The following is a 21744-nucleotide window of genomic DNA, read 5'->3' on the forward strand; positions in this document are numbered from 1 at the left end:
CGAGGGCCAGCCAACGAGAGGCATTTTGGACATGACATCGCCAAAGTCAAGGATTGGTAGGATGGTCAGTTTTACGAGGGTATGTTTGGCAGCATGAGTGAAGGATGCTTTTTTGCGAAATAGGAAGCGGATTCTAGGTTTAATTTTGGATTGGAGATGTTTAATGTGAGTCTGGAAGGAGAGTTTACAGTCTAACCAGACACCTAGGTATTTATAGTTATCCACATATTCTAAGTCGGAACCGTCCAGAGTAGTGATGCTGGACGGGTGGGCAGGTGCGTGCAGAGATTTGTTGAAGTGAATACATTTAGTTTTACTTGCATTTAAGAGCAGTTGGAGGCCACGGAAGGAGAGTTGTATGGCATTGAAGCTTGTCTAGAGGTTTGTTAACACAGTGTCCAAAGAAGGGCCAGAGGTATACAGAATGGTGTCGTCTGCGTAGAGGTGGATCAAAGAATCACCAGCAGCGAGAGCGACATCATTGATGTATACAGAGAAGAGAGTTGGCCCGAGAATTGAACCCTGTGACACCGCCATAGAGACTGCCAGAGGACCGGACAACATACCCTCCGATTTGACACACTGAACTCTGTCTGCAAAGTAGTTGGTGAACCAGGCAAGGCAGTCATTAGAAAAACCGAAGCTACTGAGTCTGCCCATAAGAATATGGTGATTGACAGTGTCGAAAGCTTTGGCCAGGTCGATGAAGACGGTAGTTCCTTAACGTAGCCTATTTGAAATATCTTTCCAATGCGCTACCTTTCGACAACCACTCGACATGAAAGTGCAAAAAATGTCATGCTAGGATCCGATGGAAACGTCATAAAACAGGCCTGTCTGATTACTTCTTATCCCTTAAACAAATAGCCTTCCCCAATGTCTGTCTGTCCAGAGCTCGAACAAGAGCTTTGGGCGGAACAAGTTGATACAATGTTTCAAGTTCCTGGCAGACAGGCCATGCGTAACCAATGTGATTCATAGGATATTTCATTTTAAAAGGATATTTTCTACCTGCGTGTTGCAATGTTTTTATTTGTTGGCAAAGGAAGTTACTTTTAGATTTATCATTTTCATTTATCAAATTTTGATTAACTACATGAAATTGATTTTGAGACATGAATACTTTATTATACAGTACCAGTCAAAGGTTTGGACACCTACTCATTCCAGGGTTTTTCTTTATTTTGACTATTTCTACATTGTAGAATAATAGTGAAGACGTCAAAACTATGAAATAACACATATAGAATCATGTAGTAACCTAAAAAGTGTTAAATAAATATTTTATATTTTTGGTTCTTCAAAGTAGCCACCCTTTGCCTTGATGACAGCGTTGCACACTCTTGGTATTCTCTCAACCAGCTTCCAGTCACCTGGAATGCATTTCAATTAACTGGTATGCCAATCAGTTGTGTTGTGACACGGTAGGGGGGGTATACAGAAGATACCTCTATTTGGTAAAAGGCTAAATCCATATTATGGCAAGAACAGCTCAAATAAGCAAAGAGAAACAACAGTCCATCATTACTTTAAGACAATACGGAACATTTCAAGAACATTGAATGTTTCTTCAAGTGTAGTCACAAAAACCAAGCGCTCTGATGAAACTGGTTCTCGTGAGGACCGCCACAGGAAAGGAAGACCCAGAGTTTCCTCTGCTGCAGAGGATAAGTTCATTAGAGTTACCCGCCTTAGAAATTGCAGCCCAAATAAATGCTTCAGAGTTCAAGTAACAGACACATCTCAACATCAACTGTTCAGAGGAGACTGCCTGAATCATGGCTTCATGGTCGAATTGCTGCAAAGAAACCACTACTAAAGGACACCAATAAGAATAACAGACTTGCTTGGGGCAAGAAACACGAGCAATGGACATTACACTGGTGGAAATCTGTCCTTTGTCCGGATGAATACAAATGTGTGTCACGACTTCCGCTGAAGTTGGTGCCTCTCTTTGTTCGGTCGGCGGTCGTCGTCACCGGCTTTCTAGCTGCCACCTATCCACATTTCTTTTTCCATTTGTTATGTCTTGATTGTACACACCTGGTTCCCATTATGTTATTATTATTTCCCTATTTAACCCTCTGGTTCCCATTATGATTTGTGCGTGATTGTTGCTGTTTTGTGGTAGTCTTGTGTGTTAGGGTTTGTTATCCCTACGTAGATTTATGGTACTGTTTATATTTCCAGACTAAAGTACGTTATTTTTACTCAGTTCTGTTTCCTGCGCTTGACTCCATCCTCACCTATACACCACTGACGCTGACAATGTGAGATTTTTGGTTCAAACCGCAATGTCTTTTTGAGACGCAGAGTAGGTGAACAGATGATCGCATATGTGGTTCCCACTGTGAATAATTGAGGAGGAGGTGTGAGGGTGTTGTTCTGCAGGAATGTGCCATCCCATCTGGTTTGCGCTTAGTGGGACTACCATTTGTTTTTCAACCGGACAATGACCCAACACACCACCAGGCTGTGTAAAGGCTATTTGACCAAGAAGGAGAGTGATGGAGTGCTGCATCAGATGACCTGGCCTCCACAATCCCCCCCCCCCACCTCAACCCAATTGAGATTGGTTGGGATGAGTTGGACATCAGAGTGAAGGAAAAGCAGCCAACAAGTGCTCAGCATATGTGAGAACTCCTTCAAGACTGTTGGAAAAGCATTCCAGGTGAAGCTGGTTGAGAGAATGCCAAGAGTGTGCAAAGGGTGCCTACTTTGTAGATTGTCAAATATAAAATATGTTCGGACACTTTTTTGGGGTTACTACATGATTCCATATATGTTATTTCATAGTTTTGATGTCTTCACTATTATTCTACAATGTATAACAGTGTAAAAAATAAAGTAGGTGTGCACAAACTTTTGACTGGTACTGTAAATTAAATGAAACTGTTCCACCAAAAATGTGCATGTGAAAATCCTAATTGGGACGCAGATCTGTAAAAACTGTACAATAACATGGCACTCCAAATGGAAAAGGTTGCCGAACGCTGGTGTAGCCTATTACCGGCAACATCAGGAGCGTGAAAGCAGAATCTGAGGACAGCAGAAGCGAGAGGAGGAGGGGGGTTGGGTCGGGAACAAGTTTTTTTTTTTCTGGTTACGCTATATTGATCTCTGGTGCTTAAAGCATCAGACAAGCTCAGTTGCCTACATATTTGAGGTCGACAGATTATGATTTTTCAACGGCGATTCCGATTATTGGAGTACCAAAAAAAGCCTATACCAATTAATCGGCCTAATTTGAAATAATGACAGTTTCTGAATGAACAATGAACACTTATTTTAACTTAACATAATAACTAAATAAAATCTATTTGGTCTCAAATAAATAATAAAACATGCTCAATTTGGTTTAAATAAAGCAATAACAGTGTTGGAGAAGAAAGTAAAAGTGCAATATGTGCCATGTAAAAAAGCTAACGTTTAAATTCCTTTCTCAGAACATTTGAAAGCTGGTGGTTCAATATTCCCAGGTCTTTAATATTCCCAGTAAAGCAGTTATCATAGGAATTATGTGGCGTCGACTATTTCTCTCTGTACCATTTGTATTTCATATACCTTTGACTATTTGATGTACTTATAGGCACTTTAGTACTGCCAGACTAATCTCAGGAGTTGATAGGCTTGAAGTCATAAACAGTGCTGTGATCAAGCATTGCTTAGAGCTGCTGGCATACGCAGTAAGGTTTGAATGAATGCTTACGAGCCTGCTGCTGCCTACCACCGCTCAGTCAGACTGCTCTATCAAATCATAGACTTAATTATAGTATAACACACAGAAATACGAGCCTTAGGTCATTAATATGGTCAAATCCGGAAACTATAATTTCGAAAACAAAACGTTTGTTCTTTCAGTGAAATACAGAACCGTTACGTATTTTATCGAACGGGTGGCAACCCTAAGTCTAAATATTTCTGTTACATTGCACAACCTTCAATGTTATGTCATAATTACGTAAAATTCTGGCAAATTAGTTCGCAACGAGCCAGGCGGCCCAAACTGTTGCATATACCCTGACTCTGCGTGCAATGAACTCAAGATACAACATTGCAAGAGAAGTGACACAGTTTCCCTAGTTAATATTGCCTGCTAAAATGAATTTCTTTTATCTAAATATGCAGGTTTAAAAAATATATACTTCTGTGTATTGATTTTAAGAAAGGCATTGATGTTTGTGGCAGGTACATTCGTGCAACGATTGTGCTTTTTTCACGAATGTGCCTTTTGTTAAATCATCACCCGTTTGGCGAAATAGGCTGTGATTCGATGATGAATTAACAGGCACCGCATTGATTATATGCAACGCAGGACAAGCTAGTTAACCTAGTAATATCATCAACTATTGATTATGTGAAGATTGATTGTTTTTTATAAGATAAGTTTAATGCCAGCTAGCAACTTTCCTTGGCTCCTTGTTGCACTCGCGTAACAGGTAGTCAGCCTGCCACGCAGTCTCCTTGTGGAATGCAATGTAAACGGCATCCAAAAATGCCGATTACCGATTATGAAAACTTGAAATTGCCCCTAATTAATCGGCCATGCCAATTAATCGGTCGACCTCTACTACATATAGTTGATTTTATTCAAACATATGGTGAGTCTATATAAAATTTAGACCAAACGATTGGTCGAAAGACCAGACAACTCTATTGACCAATCTTTTTTTTTGGCGTGGACAGCCCTAATCAATTCTATCCATTCTATGTCGACTCGGCCATTAGCATGGGAAAAAAGGAACATTTCGGCCTATTTTCCATGGTAGCATGGGCTTTTAAGAACATGCAGTGGTGGGTGCAACAACGAAACCTTGTCAGTCCAGGAGCCAGTCTAAACAAAGCTAGTAAAGCCTGATCTCATAGGGTTGTGTCCTTTATCCTTGATCTACTGTACCTTACCAGGTTAGCTAAGTATCTCCGTTTCTGGTATAGAGTGACGCTACAGTTCACTCATGGTGGTGGTAGGATGGGGCCTAGTCGAGATCACTAAACTCTCACCTGATTGGTCTCTGTCTGCAAAGGTATTTGAGGTGGAGAATGTGTTTGGGCAGCTATAGATGCCCCTTGTCTTTCTAAAGATCTTGAGAACCACACAATATTGTCCCAAAATGACATCCTGTCTCAATGAAAATAGTTTTCTTATTCCTAAATTGTTCAGACTATGGTGGTGTTCTTAGAAACATTAACATCTACTAGAATACCATCACCCTCTTGATGCCTTCTTCCTGTGTCCCCAGCTGTTCACTCTGGAAGAGAGGAGGAGGGCGTGTCTGGAGGACCTGGCCACCCTGATCCAGAAGATCTACCGGGGGTGGAAGTCTCGTACTCACTTTCTGCTGCTGAAGAAGAGCCAGGTGGTGGTGGCAGCCTGGTACCGCAGATATGCAGTGAGTTAGCTTGTCTCTACTATGCACACACGAACACATACAGAACGTCATGCCGGTTCAAATGTTTAAGATATGAGGGCATCCGTCTGTGGGAGCACAATCTGATCCGAATATAACATGCATCGGTCAGAAAATAGATTGTTACAGATCGGTGGTTCACTAAAATGTTTTACTCAAATTACTTTCTACCTTCAGAAAATAGCATATTTTGTGACAACTGCATCCTCTCTCATGTAACCATGTTGTAACCACGAACAACCCTTGGTAATATCAGTAGCCTAGTCAAACTGCTTGGTGTGAACAGCTTCGCGCACTGACCAACAAGATGTAGGCCTATTCTTGATCAGCGTTCAAATGTTTGTAAAATGGCTTGTGCAATATTATGCTTTATTAGTTGAGTGGCAACCAATGTAATTTGCTTGGTTATTTTGATCAAATGCGCTGTTGAAAATGGTGTTTTATCTGAATAAAGGTAGCCTAAGCTATCGCCATGGACACAACTCTCATCTGGCTATAGGTAGGCTATATGCTGATCGGGGTTTAGGCTACATTCTATTTTATTTTAATTGTTCAGGTTCACCATCAGTAGTTTTGCTTGAAACAATCAGTGCATATGGTCATTTTTAGATATAGAGCTTACAGATGATAATTTCATAAGTACAGAAATTGCTTTTGCTGCCCGCACTGCATGATCGAAGAAGAGAAGCTCACTCCAAATGAGTTGTCAAAACCATTTGATTATGAGACGTGGGTGAAATCCAAAGTTCTGCTATATATTAATTGTCTATGTCAATGGCTATAACTGGTAGTGGGGTGGTAGAGGCCCAGTTTCCCTTATGGCTCCGCTCAGGTATCTATATACATCATATATACTACCGTTCAAAAGTTTGGGGTCACTTAGGAATGTCCTTGTTTTTGAAAGAAAAGCACTTTTATTTTGTCCATTTAAAATAACATCAAATCGATGAGAAATACAGTGTATATATTGTTAATGTTGTAAATGACTATTGTAGCTGGAAACGGCAGATTTTTAACCTCTTGCGACGAGCTATCTGGTATCCTGTTTATAGCCTCAAGCTCATTACCATAACACAACGTTAACTATTCATGAAAATCGCAAATGAAATGAAATAAATATATTTGCTCTCAAGCTTAGCCTTTTGTTAACCTCTTGAAACTCCCCATCCCGGATCCGGGATTGTGACTAAGCCTCAGGCTCATTAGCATAACGCAACGTTAACGATTTCTGAAAATCGCAAATAAAATTAAAATAATGCGTTTGCTCTCAAGCTTAGCCTTTTCTTAACAACACTGTCATCTCAGATTTTCAAAATATGCTTTTGAACCATAGAAATTGACTAATTTGTGTAAGAGTATGCAAAGCTAGCATAGCATTTTGTGTAGCATGTAGCACGCAACATTTTCACAAAAGCCAGATAACCAAATAAATAAAATCATTTACCTTTGAAGAGCTTCTGATGTTTTCAATGAGGAGACTCCCAGCCACATACCAAATGCGCAGTGTTTCCTGAAAGCGTCTGTGTGTAGGAGAAATCGTTCCGTTTTCTACATTGCGCCTGGCTACCGAAACGAACCGAAAATGCAGTCACCTACAACGTGAAACTTTTTCCGGATTAACTACATAATATCGACCGAAACATGGCAAACGTTGTTTGGAATCAATCCTCAAGGTGTTTTTTCACATATCTCTTCATTGACATGCAGTTCTTGGAAGCTTGCTTCTCTCTCTGCCCCATAGAAAAATACTGGCAGGTGACTTTTGCGCACCAATTTCGGCGCAGGACACCGGGCGGACACGTGGTAAATGTGGTCTCTTATGATCAATCTTCCAACGATCTGCCTACAAATACGTCACAATGCTGCAGACACCTTGGGGAAACGACAGAAAGGGCAGACTCATTCCTCTTGCGTTCACAGCCATATAAGGAGATCATGAAAGACAGAGCCTCAAAAATCCTTGTCATTTCCTGGATGCCAAGTCATCTTGGTTTTGCCTGAAGCTCACGTTCTAGGGCACGCACAGAGAAGATATTTGTATTTCTGGACACGTCAGAGTGTTTTCTTTCGAACAGTAGCAATTATATGCATAGTCGAGCATCTTTTTGTGACAAAGTATCTTGTTTAAAACGGGAACGTTTTTCTTCCAAAAATGAAATAGCGCCACCATAAGTGTAAGAGGTTAACAACAACATAGCTTAACAAGCATTTGTGTAAGAGTATAGCTAGTATAGCATTAAGCCTAGAATTCAGCAGGCAACATTTTCACAAAAACAAGAAAAGCATTCAAATAAAATCATTTACCTTTGAAGAACTTCAATGTTTTCAATGAGGAGACTCTCAGTTAGATAGCAAATGTTCAGTTTTTCCAAAAAGATTATTTGTGTTGGACAAATCGCTCCGTTTTGTTCATCACGTTTGGGTAAGAAAAAAAAACGAAAATTAAGTCATTACAACGCAAACTTTTTTCCAAATTAACTCCATAATATCGACTGAAACATGGCAAACGTTGTTTAGAATCAATCCTCAAGGTGTTTTTCACATATCTATCGATGATAAATCATTTGTGGCAGTTGACTTTCTCCTCTGAAGAAAATGGAAACGCGCATGGAGCTGGAGATTACGCAATAATTTCGACGGAGGACACCGGGCGGACACCTGGTAAATGTAGTCTCTTATGGTCAATCTTCCAATGATATGCCTACAAATACGTCACAATGCTGCAGACACCTTAGGGAAACGACAAAGTGCAGGCTCATTCCTGGCGCATTCACAGCCATATAAGGAGACATTGGAACACAGCGCATTCAAAATCTGGACCATTTCCTGTATGAAGTTTCATCTTGGTTTCGCCTGTAGCATTAGTTCTGGGGCACTCACAGATAATATCTTTGCACTTTTGGAAACGTCAGAGTGTTCTCTTTCCGAAGCTGTCAATTAGATGCATAGTCGAGCATCTTTTCGTGACAAAATATCTTGTTTAAAACAGGAACGTTTTTTATCCAAAAATTAAAAAAGCGCCCCCTATCTCGAAGAAGTTAATGGAATATCTTTTTAGTCATACAGAGGCCCATTTTATAAGCAACCATTACTCCTGTTCCAATGGCATGTTGTGTTAGTTAATCCAAGTTAATCATTTTAAAAGGCTAATTAATCATTAGAAAACCATTTTGCAGTTATGTTAGCACAGCTGGAAACTGTTCTTCCGATTAAAGAAGCATTAAAACTGGCCTTCTTTAGACTAGTTGAGTATCTGGAGCATCAGCATTTGTGGGTTCGATTACAGGCTCAAAATGTCCAGAAACAAAGAACATTCTTCTGAAACTCATCAGTCTATTCTTGTTCTGAGAAAGGAAGGCTATTCCATGCTAGAAAATGCCAAGAAACTGAAGATCTCATACAATGCTGTGTACTACTCCCTTCACAGAACAGCGCAAACTGTCTCTAACCAGAAGAGAAAGAGGAGTGGGAGGCCCCGGTGCACAACTGAGCAAGAGGACAAGTACATTAGGGTGTCTAGTTTGAGAAGCAGATGGCTCACAAGTCCTCAACTGGCAGCTTCATTAAATAGTACCTGCAAAACACCAGTAAATACATCAACAGTGAAGAGGCGACTCCGGGATGCTGGCCTTTCTAGGGAGAGTTCCTCTGTCCAGTGCCTGTGTTCTTTTGTCCATCTTAATCTTTGCTTTTTGTTGGCCAGTCTGAGATATGGCTTTTTCTTTGCAACTCTGCCTAGAAGGCCAGCATCCCGGAGTTGCCTCTTCACTGTTGATGTATTTACTGGTGTTCCAGCTACAATTATAATTTACAACATTAACAATGTCTACACCCTATTTCTGATCAATTTGATGTTATTTTGATGGACAAGAAAAATCTGCTTTTCTTTAAAAAACAAAAAAGACATTTCTAAGTGACCCCAAACTTTTGAATGGTAGTGTACATATCTTATACACACACACACACACACACACACACACACACACACACACACACACACACACACACACACACACACACAGTCAGTTCAGACAGATCCAGCACAGAGAGGCCCAGCTCATCCATCAGCAGCAGATTTGATTTTGAAATGGAAATTAATTCAACCAAATCGCACTGAATCGTTTGATGCTAAAATGTTTCTTTCCTGCGTCGTATCGGAGCCCATGTATCTAGATGCATATCAAATCGTCTTGAAACTAGAAAGATGCGCATCCCTAATATGGTGGCTATAGAGCTTAGATGCCCGTAGTTCAATCTTACTTGTCAGTTAAGCTCAGTGTTTTTTTCCTTCCCCTGTTGCAGCAACAAAATAAATATCAGAAGATCAAGAGTGCTACACTAGTGATGCAGTCCTTCATCAGAGGGTGGAAGGTATGTCCATGTCCACATACCAGTCAAACAGTATAAGAAAGCATGTTTTCCTGTGATAACGCTGTAGTAAAGGCATGTTTAAAAAATGTTTTTTTTCTCCAGGCCCGCAACATCTTGCGGCAACTGAAATACGAGAAGAGATGCAAGGAGGCTGTGACTACCATTGCAGCGTACTGGCACGGGACTCAGGTACTGGCTCAAACACTAACTGATTTCAACATAATGATTAGACAATGTAAAGACAATTGTAGAATGATATTGGGAGGAAATGGATGAGCTGCTGATTATGGACATCCACTGCCTTTTGCTTTTACAAGGTTTATCTGCCATAAAGCCAGGTAAGGAAATACAGTATTATAAGACATGGCTCTGCTCAGGTCTCCCAGCTATACTGAGAGCTAAACTAGAGCAATTTCACAGCTTTTTCCTTCTGGTCTTCTACTGTCGCTGATCTTACCACCGCTGCTTTTCTCACACTATTTTTTACTCTCTTCCTCCCCTCTCTCTAATTGTTCCCTCCTAACCTCCACTCTCCTCCCTCCATCCTTCCACCCTCCCGGCCACCACCAGGCTCGGATGGAGCTGCGGCGCCTAAAGTCGGAGGCGCGGAATAAGCGTGCCGTGTCTGTCATATGGGCATACTGGCAGGGGACCAAGGTATTTAAGCCGGTTGCCGTTGTCGTGTTTTGCCATCCCAGCTGTCCGTCATACCCCTTGTCCCATCCCTCCTCTTGAAACTGACCAATTGAATGGCTTGTCATCGTCCCTCCATTGTCCCATTGGTCCACTAGCGTCCCTAACCAGTGTCTGGTGATTGACTCATCTGTTGTATTGTCCCTTTAATAGGTGTCATTTGAGGAATATTGGGTGGCTAACCTTATCCCACTAACATCTATTTAAACGTCTGTTTGTAGGTCCTCTGTTACTGTTATGGAGCCTCTCTTACATTCTCTCTGTAGGAACAACTGCAAGTCCCACAACACAATTCTCCTTTCCATTCCCATGTCTATGTCTGTTGTTTTCTTGATGTCATTGTCGTTGCATTCCTCTGTAATCTGTTTTTATGAGCGACATGACGGATAGTACATGATAATGGACGTACAGTACCCAATCAGAATGAATATCATGTGTTCACTTTGATGTAATAATTCTGAGGACTGTGCTGAGAATAGACTGTATTCCGTGTGCCATTACAGAAACACAAAGAGCAAGGTTAGGGTCATTTCCACTTAAATTCCAGTCAATTCAGGAAGTACACTGAAATTCCAATTCTCTTCAATGCTTTTCAATGAGGAACATTTGGAATTTGGTTTACTTACTGAATTGATTTGAATATAAATGGAATTGGGCCAACCCTGCTAGGTATCTTCAGATCATATAGCCTAATGGTCATAGCACATACCACCATTAGCGCTTTATGGACTTTTAAGGTGTTATATGTTTTAGAGGCAACATATAATCCTTTAAAACAGTCCATGCACAACATGTCATGTTTTATGTACATTTAACAACAAGAGATGCAGATCAACTCAACCTTTATAACTATTTTGTAACTCTGCATGATCTTATCTAAAGGCTTTACAGCCACACTTACCAGGTAATCGTCAAAGATCATGTGTTGCTACATGTTGCATGACCAAAGCAGTCACGTGTGGCTTAATTTATCGACTAATCGTCCCATCTGATTGGTGGATCTAGTCTAGTTTCTTAGACTGGGCAAAGCCCACTGTAACTGGCACTGAATTGGAGTGGTGTCAGTGAGTTATGTGAGCTGTTGTACTAAAACAGACCATGCCAAGTAGTCACAAAGTTTAATGAATATAATCAATCAGATACTATCGGATACAATTAATTTCGGTGTACTTCAGGAAAACCTGGACTTTTGTACTAATGTTGCTAGTTCATCAAATCAAGCTTTATTTCCACAGCACATTTCAGACATGGAATGCAACGCAATGTGTGTCACAGGAAAAACAAAAACAAGTATTTACTACACACCAAACACAAGAGGATTAAAAAACAAAATAATATCAAAAATTGAACGACTAAAAAGTACCCTAAGGAAAAGCCAAGCTAAAAAGGTGTGTTTTATGATCCCTCTTACGTTGTCCAGTTTTGTCCCCCCTCAGGATCTCTGGCAGGCTGTTCCAGAGGCTAGGGTCATAATAACTAAAGGCTGCCACCATGCCTCTTGGTCCCAGGCTTTGCGATAGTTAAAAGGCCAGTGCCAGACGTCCTCAGGGGTACATAATTTAAAAGTATGTCTGACATGTATTGGGGTGCACAATCGTGTATTGATTTAAAAATCAATAAAATAATCTTAACATGAATTCTGAAACTCACAGGCAGCCAGTGCAGAGACTTTAAAACCTGTGTACTGTGTGCTCTCCGTCTGGTCTTGGTCAGTATCCGTGCTGCAGCATTCTGTATGTTTTGCAGTTGACCAATGGCTTTCGTTGACCAATGGCTTTCTTGGGTAGACCAGGCAGGAGAGCATTACAGTAGTGAAACCGGCTTGTAATAAAAACGTGGAGAAACGGCGGCACCATGGCAATGTTCCTCAGGTGGTAAAAAGCTATTTTGGTCACATTGCTAATGTGGGATTCAAAATTGTGTTCAGAATCTAAAAAAACACCTAGGTTTTTTTTAACCTGTTTTATCTTTATTGACCGTGAATTAAAGCCAGAATTCTCTCTGTGCTTTAGCGCCAACAATAAGTACCTCAGTCTTGTCTTGATTTAGCTGGAGGAAGTTGTGAGCCATCCAAGTATTTAAATCACTAATACAGTCTAATAATGTATCTGTGGTGCTAACATCCTCTGGTCACAGAGAAATATAAAGTTGTGTATTGTCTGTGTAGCAGGGAATGTCAATGCTGTGCTTTCTGATAACACTGCCACGGGTTAATGTATATAAACTGAACAGTACCGGACCCAAAATTGAACCTTGTAAAATGTCATGTGCTATGTATTTTCTCTGAATTATGTTCACCAAGGGTGACAAACTCTTGACCGGTTAAATGGGTCCTAAACCAATTTAGAACTTGACTGGAGAAACCAACCCACCTGTCCAGAAGGACATCATTTTCAACAGGGTTGAATGCAGCACTTAAATCCAAGAGCACAATGAGAGCTGTTTGACATCTGTGGTGGCTCATTTACCACTTTAACTAAGGCAGTCTCTGTGCTGTGGTGGGCACAAAAAACAGATTGCAATTTTTCAATAATGTAGTTGACTTTTGAAAAGAATTATCTGTTTGAAAACCTATTTCTCCATTTTGCTTAAGAATGGAAGGTTGGAGATTGGCTGAAAATTGCTGAGAGCTGAAGAATCTAGACTATTTTTCTTCAGAAGAGGTTTTACCGTAGCAGTTTTTAGTGCAGTGGGGGAAGTGCCAATGGACAGGGAGTGATTAACAATAGCTTGTATAGCTTTCTGATATACAATTAAATGTGGATTTGAAGAAGGTGGTGGTGGGATAGAATCCAGAAGGCAGGTAGAAGGCCTTAAGTTGTGATATCACTTTCCTGAGCATGTCTGTCTGTGTCAAGCAGGGAAAATAAATCCATAGTGCCTTTGTGGTAGGCTAGGAAACATATCATCAAACTTCTCATCAGGTCTTGCTTGACTGATACCCAGCCTAATGTTTATCTGAAATATGCCGCATATTCATCACATTTAGTTAGGTTTGCAGGGGTAGGATTTATCAGGCCATCAATGCTCGAAGAGCACTCTAAAGTTATTCTGATTACTAGTGATCACTCAGTCATAAGCTCCAAATGGTAGCTAATGTTTCCTCCATTGTCTTAATCTTTTCATCTTTATGCTACTTCAGTGCCGGGTAGGCTACATATTGCTGTTCGTCTGCTTCTTGTTTATACCAACGCCTATCCCAATGGGTATATACCTCCCAAAACACACTAAATCCAACCCCACCACTTCCCCAGGCTCGGAGAGAACTGCGGTATCTAAAGGTGGCGGCGCGAGAAAAGCATGCCGTGTCTGTCATTTGGACCGGCTGGCAGGGGACCAAGGTATTTGGAAAGAAGCCTGTAAACAATATCCATCCATATCCTGCCGCCCGCCTGCCATTTCTCCATCAGATCCAACCAGACAGATGCCAGACCCCTGCATTAGCTAAACAATAGTCTGGAGAGACTGCGAATGTCTCTCTAGCTATCCTCCCCATTACCACCACCCATCCCATTTATATTGCATGACAAAGTGCCATACGAACCCCTCATCCAATGTCCCATTGCATGTTAAAACAGAATTGCGGGGGGTTACTTAGCCTACTGGACTAGAGCAAGACCCCAAACACCCATGCTGGCTCTCTCAGCCAAGCTAGCTGCTGTTTAGTCTTTAATGGTTTAATGGAAGAGATCTAGAGATAGATGACTGGAGTTCTGATGGCCCTTGGTTCAGGTAGATAATGGACAGGCCTGGGCGCAAGGGCTAAGGGTGGGGGAGGGGAGGGTTGGGGTAAAGATACAGTCACTTAAGCCTCTTTGCTGTGCAGCCTGATGGATTATAGCTGATCCAGACTGACACCGGGAGGGGGGCGAGGAAGGCAGGGGGATGTTGACAGGCACTAGACTGGCATCACACACAGTGTCTGGAACCTTGGATAAACACTCTGCCTGCCCTACCCCAAACCACCCAAACACTCACACTCCGCTATCCTGGCTTTGAGTTCTTCTTACCAAAGGTCAGGATGTTTAGGTGTGTTTCGGTTCCTCCCTGAGGCCCATGCCTCACCTTTTGCAACCTCTATCTGCAGGATGTCTACTCTCTTTCTTTCTTTCTTTCTGCATGCTGTTCTCATCATAAATTGCATGCTACACCTCCTTGCTTGCTGATTCCTTGATGCTTGCAGCATTTTGTTTTCTCAGTGTGCAGTGCAGTGTATGGAACGTTGGAGAGACCTCCTGATGGACTTACCTTGAGCTTTGTACTTTGCTCTTGGCCAACAGAGCCATGTCTGTTTCAATCAAAAATATTAGTTGATGTACAGTACATAATCAAACTACAGCATTATTATAATGTATATTTCATGATAATTGCATTCTTCCCATAGTTGGTTAAATCGTCTTCAGGATCTTGGTAACTAGACAGGGCTCGTGTGACATGTTTCCTCACACAGGGCAGTGTCTCTTCCTCCATATCAGTCTATTATTCCCTCCTTTCAATCGTTCGTTCCTTCCCTCTCTTTCTTCCCTTCTTCCCAAAAGGCACGCAGGGAGCTGAGGCGCCTGAAGGAGGAGGCCAGGCGTAAGCACGCCGTCGCCATCATTTGGGCCTACTGGCTGGGACTCCAGGTATACCTGCCCATTGCCCAGCCTTCCCTACCCTCCAGCCACCCTTCTAGCCTAACCAGCCACTCCTTTCTACCCTAACCAATCACCCCTTACCCTCTCAGCCACTCCCTGGTCTTTGGTGTTGGAGGGGTAGGCACACTTCACAGGACCCACATGCAGTCAGCCTCAGCCTATCATAGCTCGGGACCAACCACACAGCGATGACACAGTTCATGCATGTGAGCTCCAGAGTGACTGATTTGATATCTGGACAGTCCAGTACCAAAGGATATGCCCTCCTACCCTCCCCTCCTGTATCCCTGCAGTGACACACATTACGTTATTAAGATGTACAATGAGGTGTAATGTACGTCTATCCTGCTCTCTCCATGAGGCCAGCAGGGCTTTAGATAAGCTGGCTATGGTTGGTTATAATTCATTCACAGATGCTCTTTTTTTTTGCTCGTTCTTGAAGACTGCAGCCTCTTAACAGAGAGGTCAAAGGCACTACTGACCCTGACTGACATGGATGGATGTCTGTCTGTCTCTAACAATTGCTGTATGTCCTGTCTGCATCATGTGCATGATAAGCTGTGTAACCATCAACATCTCTAACCCTCTATAGGTCTTGTTGTCTGATGCTATATCTACTCCATTCTCCAGTCCTTTTCTCATGTATTACTGTAGTCTGAGTGGCCCCATTCCTGTCATCACATTAATTGACTGCATAATGTGCATGTCACCTTTGCACATCAGAGCAGCTCACAGAACCTGTTAAAACCTGTCGACTCCAATCCGTGTGCTTTAAATTGACCACCTCAATATTAACTATGTAACATCTCATTTTCAGAAAAAAAAACATTTAGGAGAAAGTCCCATTCTGATTTGAGTTGAGTGCTCAACAGATTTTCCCTCCCTTTGTTTGTATGATGTTGCTTGAGTTCATTGTAACTAACTACGTCTGCCTGTTGCTATAGTCATCACCACTGTAATCTCTTCTCTATTGGCCCCATGCCTCAAATCAGATCACTGTTGGGATGGATGATTGACGGCCAGTTGTCTCCTTGGTTACAGGTCCGCCGGGAGTACAGGAAGTTCTTTAGGGCCAACGCTGGCAAGAAGATCTACGACTTCACCATCCAAAGAATCGTAAGTTGAAGCGTGAATGTAGCCTGGTGCCAGATCTATTTATGCGGTCTTGCCGAGTTGGCAAGTCCACACAATCAGATCTGGGACAAGGCTAGAATGAATTAGTCGAGTATCCCTTTAAGCACTGATGGGTAGTGTCCATTTGAATCACTAAGGGATGGTTTCCCGGACACAGATTAAGCTTTGTGCTGGAGTAAAAATCACATTAAATGGAGAATCTCCATTGAACATGCTTCTTGGATTAGGCTTAAACTTTGTCCAGGAGACCAAAGTTCTATGTTCCTGAATGTCAACAGTAATCCAAGTCTGAAAGGGAGGTATTGAATATATGCCTGTCTCCCTCTCCCTCCAGATGCAGAAGTACTTCCTTGGTCTGAAGACCACTACAATGTCCCCTATGGACAACAACTGGCCGGCAAAGCCTTATGGCTTCCTGGAGGGAGCTCACACTCAGCTCAGGAGGATCTTCCACCTCTGGAGGGTTAGTTTGTTATCTTTGGCTGTTCTTTCAAGGGGGCATCACTGATCTTACAGGTCAAAGGGTCAAGTTGTTGTATATGCCACTACCCAGCAGACACATCTGGTTGCTAGGATGTCATTATTAACAGATTACAACCTTGTTGTAAACTGGTTGTACTAATGTACAACCAGCTTTTCCCACTGGCTTTATAGTTTATAGTTTGAGGGACATCAATACAACAAACTTCCCAGGGATTTGATGATGTATATTTTGAATTATCAGTGCAAGAAATACCGGGGCCAGTTCACAGAGGAGAAGAAGGCTGTGTATGAGGAGAAACTTGAGGCCAGTGAGATCTTCAAGGACAAGAAGGCTCTGTACCCCAGCAGGTATAACATATTTCCCTCCTTGATTCACTTATTACATGATGTTTGATGTGAAGCTAATGGTGCAAGCAAATTTTACTAGCAGCCATTTTAGCTCCTTTTTCCTGAGTATAATCAATGCATTGCTGTGAGTTCCGCTCTGTTGCATCCTTGTGTCCGTTAAAAGCGCTATATAAAATGCATTATTATTGTTTAGTGTCAGCCAGCCTTTCAAGGGAGACTATCTGGAGATCCAGAAGAACCCCAAGTACCAGAAGCTGAACAGTGCTATGGAGGAGAAGGTGCTACTGGCTGACCTGGTGAACAAGATCAACAGGGCCAACGGCAAGGCAAGTACCTTTCTCAAAGTGCCTTACCTCAACAAAATCTGTTCATGTAACTGTACTGAAGCCTGAGGGAGTCAACAGTCTAACAGGCCTGAACACAGTTTATATGGACCAAACTCTTCAGTCATAGCTTTATTATTAGAGGATATCTGTAACTATGCTGTACAGTAGTCAAAGGAAAGCTAATGTTTTATATTTGACAGATTCAGCCTACCTATGTTTTTATACCACTACCACCGTATAAATGCGATTGGTGATGAAATGGTGATTTCTCTACTGTAAAATAGTGTTACCAAATTCTTGCCATATTAAACCTAGTCTGTCCTTGTTACAGGGGTCGCCGAGGCTCTTCCTGCTGACCAAAAGCAACTTTGTCCTGGCTGACCAGAAGACTGGCCAGGTGAAGGCCAGCGTGCCGCTGCCAGACCTCGCTAGCGTGTCGGTCAGCACACAGAGTGACGGCTTCTTCGCCCTCAAGCTCAAAGAGGTGATGGAGGGGAGGGAGACCACTCCAGCTCCACTGTGATGCATTTACATATGGACATCATCCAGCGATCGAAAACGCAGTAGCCAAAGCTGGTTGAAATGAATCTGCTTTGCTTGCTGCATAAATCCACTGGTTGCAAACTGGTTCTAATGATGGAATTTCAACCAGTTTAGCCCCGCTGTGTGTCTAATTATATTAGTCATGTCCTGATTCATAACTGTTAGTGTAACGTTAAGGGCTAACCATAGAAAGATTGGGTAGGCATATTGAGATTGAAAAGACTAACACCCCTCTGTGTTTTTTACCCATAGGGCTCTGCTTCAGCTTCCAAAGGTGACTTCCTGCTGAGCAGTGAGCATCTTATAGAGATCATCACCAAACTCCACCGCATAGGGACCACTGCTGCAGACAGGGACCAGATCAACATTGACATCTCAGACGAGTAAGAACCGGAGACACATCGCCATATTGACTTTATGTTGCAATGCTGCTGTTGTTTCTCTTAGTCAAATCCTGGCCTGGTCCCAGATGTGTTTGTAATGTATTGCCAACTACCTCTACTCATTGTTACGTTTACAAAAACAGATCTGGGATCAGTGTAATTAAATCCCGTGATGTCAGATGGTTTCTTATCCTACTTCCTCTGTGTCTCTGGCAGGTTCCTGGTGCAGTTCAAGCAGGACAAGGTGTGTGTGAAGTTCATCCAGGGGGGGCCTAAGAACGGAAACAGTGCTGCCTGCAAACGCAAGAACAACCGCCTACTGGAGGTGTCTGTGCCATCACCATAGAGATGACAAAGCCTCCTATAATACTTAGTTGTCATGACAGTTCACAATCAGGCCTAAACTCCAGCCCCCGCCCCCCAATGACTGTGCAATTACTCTGCTTTTTGTGTTTTGTTGTTGATTCCTCTATTCAGAATCCTTGCATCACTGTAATATTTAACTGCGCTGACACTTTTGGTAGAGAGTGAAAGACCCATAGGATTGCATGGCGATAGGGTTATAGGAGAGAATATATGTTTTACTAGTTTTAAAAGATGTGGGTGAAAAAAAATAAGTGCTCTCTTGTCAATGGAGCACAAGATATCTCCAGTCAGATGATACTGATTGTTGAGCTTGGGAAAGCTAATATGGAGGCTGTGTGGTGTGGTATCAAGCCATACCCATGTTCCGAGATCTGTAAAGGGCAACGAAAGAAAGTGCTGACAAGACACACCCCTGCACTAGATTTGGGTCCTCATCGGTTTATCTGTTTAAGCTCTGAAATGGCAACTCAATAGATCAACGATGACCAGAGAGCTTTCAGGATTGCTCTGAAAGTTAAACTATGACTGCACTTGTAATGTTCACCTGGGTGAGTTAAAATTTGAAAAGATGGTGATTAATAGTCAAAATATTATCTGGGTTGTTTTTGTTTTCCTTTGCTGACACCTACACAAATGACTACAGTGGGTGGTCAAGTACAAGAATCAACACTTGTCAAATGTGATTTGCCAAGTGATGGATTGTCAACCACTTAGTATCCAAAAAACCCCTGTGTGCCATTCAGCCGCCCTACTCTGTGAGGTGCCATGACGTGCTACATGTATCCATCTGTAGTCATCTAGTCAGGTCTTGGACACTCACAAAAAAAACAAAAAGTTGAAGGGTCCCTACTCAGTTTATAAGTAAATGCCAAAGAAAAGTTGAAAGGGGGCCTCAATCAACCAGGACCAAGACTTTATTTGAAAACACTGCACACTTTTCTCACTTTCCAGTTGTCCTTAAAGTACTTTACATCTCTAAACTTTACCACAGGAATTGAGATGGTTCCCAAGTCTACCTTGATAACTATCCCAGATTAAATGCTGATCAGTCTTTTTAGAGCCACAATGCTGCTTGTTTTCAATGGTCCTCTTGTTTGAAATTGAAGGGAAATGGAACTCTTTGCCTTCAACGCTGCCTAGGCTAGGCTACACCATCTCAAGCATCCCTCCACCCTTTGGCATGAGAGTAATAAAATAGTAAGAGGAATGCAGCATGGCAACAGACAGGACATAAGATTGAGTCCTACTTTCTGCGACTGACATTTCTCAAACGCATGCTGTAGAGAAACACTCACTCACTCACTCACTGTATCATACACATCAACTGTACATGCTAAAACAGACCCAGCATGGATGGAGTATGTATGGATAAATTATAGTGTCCTCATGCTAGGTCTCTTATTGCTGTGCTGCAGAAATATCTATCTATATTTGCCATTGCAATGTGGGCTGTTATATATATATTTTGTAGCCCCACTCTGGCTAATAATAAATGCAGTGTTTTTCTTGGGATTATGCGTATGGCCATGTAGTATATTCTTGGGAAGTTTTTTCAGAAATTTAGCAATCACAGCTTCACTGTCTGCTCTGCCTGTGTATGAATGTGATATACTTTACACACACACAAGCCAATGTCACTTCAGTCATTGCTCTATTTGGAAGTATATTTAATGATATTCTTTATCGGGATGTTTTAGTGGGGGGTTTTGTACTGTTGACTTCAAGGTTAAACCAATGGGTTCTCTGGTGGTGACAATGTGGAGGTGGAAGGTCAGCCAAACTGCTCTAGATCACACACCTATAGATTACTGGTGTACCTTAAAATAAATAACTTTTTTACATGTTTTTGTTATTCCACAGGTGGACTTGAGGAATTATTGTTGTTTTTTCCTTCCACGGGGGAAGATGTTGAACTGAGTCAATGCATGTTTGTGCTTCTCAGTTCTGTACAGTTTGAGATTTCAATGCAGTTTGCTATAACCACCTCTGTGTTTGTATTTGAAGTAAAATACGAAAATAAACTCGATGTATGCATTCTTGTTGTGTGCCTAATGTAACCTGCGCTGCGAGATGGAGAACATGGAAGTGTTTCAGTCCTCAATGTAACAAATTTACCAGTAATGCTTTTCAAATTAAAAAAGCAATAAATAAATGGACTACTTTGATTTTGTTGGTTTTGAATGCATATGTGCATCAGTTCAGTTTATGATCTCTCAAAACGGATGTTTCCCAGTAAGCATTACCAGCCATCGACCGTTAACCATTGGAGGGGGGATACACAAACAAACAACATGTTAATTGTATCTTATATCCATCAAACTCAAGTAATACACTTTCTGAACTTTCGAGCTTATTCTAGACTCCTGTTATGCATGTATTTTCACGTATGTCCATCCACAATAGGCTTACCCTACAGTACTTAAAGTGAACAGTACACTCACTGTAAACTCTACCACCACTTCGTCCATTAGATCAAACTGAGATTACATGTATCACTAGTGTAAAAGGTGAGCTGAGAGGCCTCTCAGCTCTCCTGGTACACAGATAGCAAGGGGTGGGTGGACTTGACCAGGCAGCTACCTAAATGTTTTCCATCACATCTGGAGAGTTTTCCCTGGTTAAATTCTGCGGCTTGGAGGCTGCCAGCAGCAGTACCCTGGGAGTAGCCCTTGACAGATATAAATAGCCCACAATTATGGGCTGTCCTGGACCAAGTTCCCATCAGGCTTGTAGTCTTCTGCAGGCTGGGAAACGATGGTGTGGCCTATCCTTCTGATGAGAAGACAACCAGCCCTCTGTGAGCAGGGCTAATGGCAGACTGAACTGACAAAGCATCGGCATTGTGTAGACATGTTGGCAACGTGATTGACAGTGGATAAGAAATCAGAGCTCTCAATATAGAAATATAATCTATGAACACCATTGCAATAATTTGATTCATCCTGTGTATATAGTTTGAGTTTGGTGGTATCTAAAATACATTTGGAACTAAATTCCTGCATAATAGTATCACATCAGTGACGCTAATAAATAGACTTATGGGGCCCTCGGG

At 41.9% G+C, this 21744-nt stretch overlaps 1 protein-coding gene across 5 annotated transcripts in view; it reads left to right on the top strand.

The window, feature by feature from the left end:
• LOC135519287 (unconventional myosin-Ib-like) overlaps nucleotides 1-20877 on the top strand; it is a 139796-nt gene extending 118919 nt beyond the window's left edge. Inside the window, exons 19-31 of one of the 5 annotated variants that reach the window (XM_064944435.1) lie at nucleotides 5241-5390; nucleotides 9711-9779; nucleotides 9882-9968; nucleotides 10350-10436; nucleotides 13727-13813; nucleotides 15011-15097; nucleotides 16151-16225; nucleotides 16578-16706; nucleotides 16968-17074; nucleotides 17268-17400; nucleotides 17732-17884; nucleotides 18196-18326; nucleotides 18543-20877. In XM_064944435.1, coding sequence (XP_064800507.1) covers nucleotides 5241-5390; nucleotides 9711-9779; nucleotides 9882-9968; nucleotides 10350-10436; nucleotides 13727-13813; nucleotides 15011-15097; nucleotides 16151-16225; nucleotides 16578-16706; nucleotides 16968-17074; nucleotides 17268-17400; nucleotides 17732-17884; nucleotides 18196-18326; nucleotides 18543-18672 — 1425 coding nt within the window. In that variant the 3' untranslated portion in view covers nucleotides 18673-20877. The remainder of the gene's footprint in view (nucleotides 1-5240; nucleotides 5391-9710; nucleotides 9780-9881; nucleotides 9969-10349; nucleotides 10437-13726; nucleotides 13814-15010; nucleotides 15098-16150; nucleotides 16226-16577; nucleotides 16707-16967; nucleotides 17075-17267; nucleotides 17401-17731; nucleotides 17885-18195; nucleotides 18327-18542) is intronic. The other 4 variants (XM_064944431.1, XM_064944433.1, XM_064944432.1 and 1 more) reach the window with 4 other exon arrangements.
• The last annotated feature ends 867 nt before the right edge of the window (nucleotides 20878-21744 follow it).

Source organism: Oncorhynchus masou, chromosome 29, assembly GCF_036934945.1.
Source record: "Oncorhynchus masou masou isolate Uvic2021 chromosome 29, UVic_Omas_1.1, whole genome shotgun sequence".
Classification (NCBI taxonomy): Eukaryota; Metazoa; Chordata; class Actinopteri; order Salmoniformes; family Salmonidae; genus Oncorhynchus; species Oncorhynchus masou.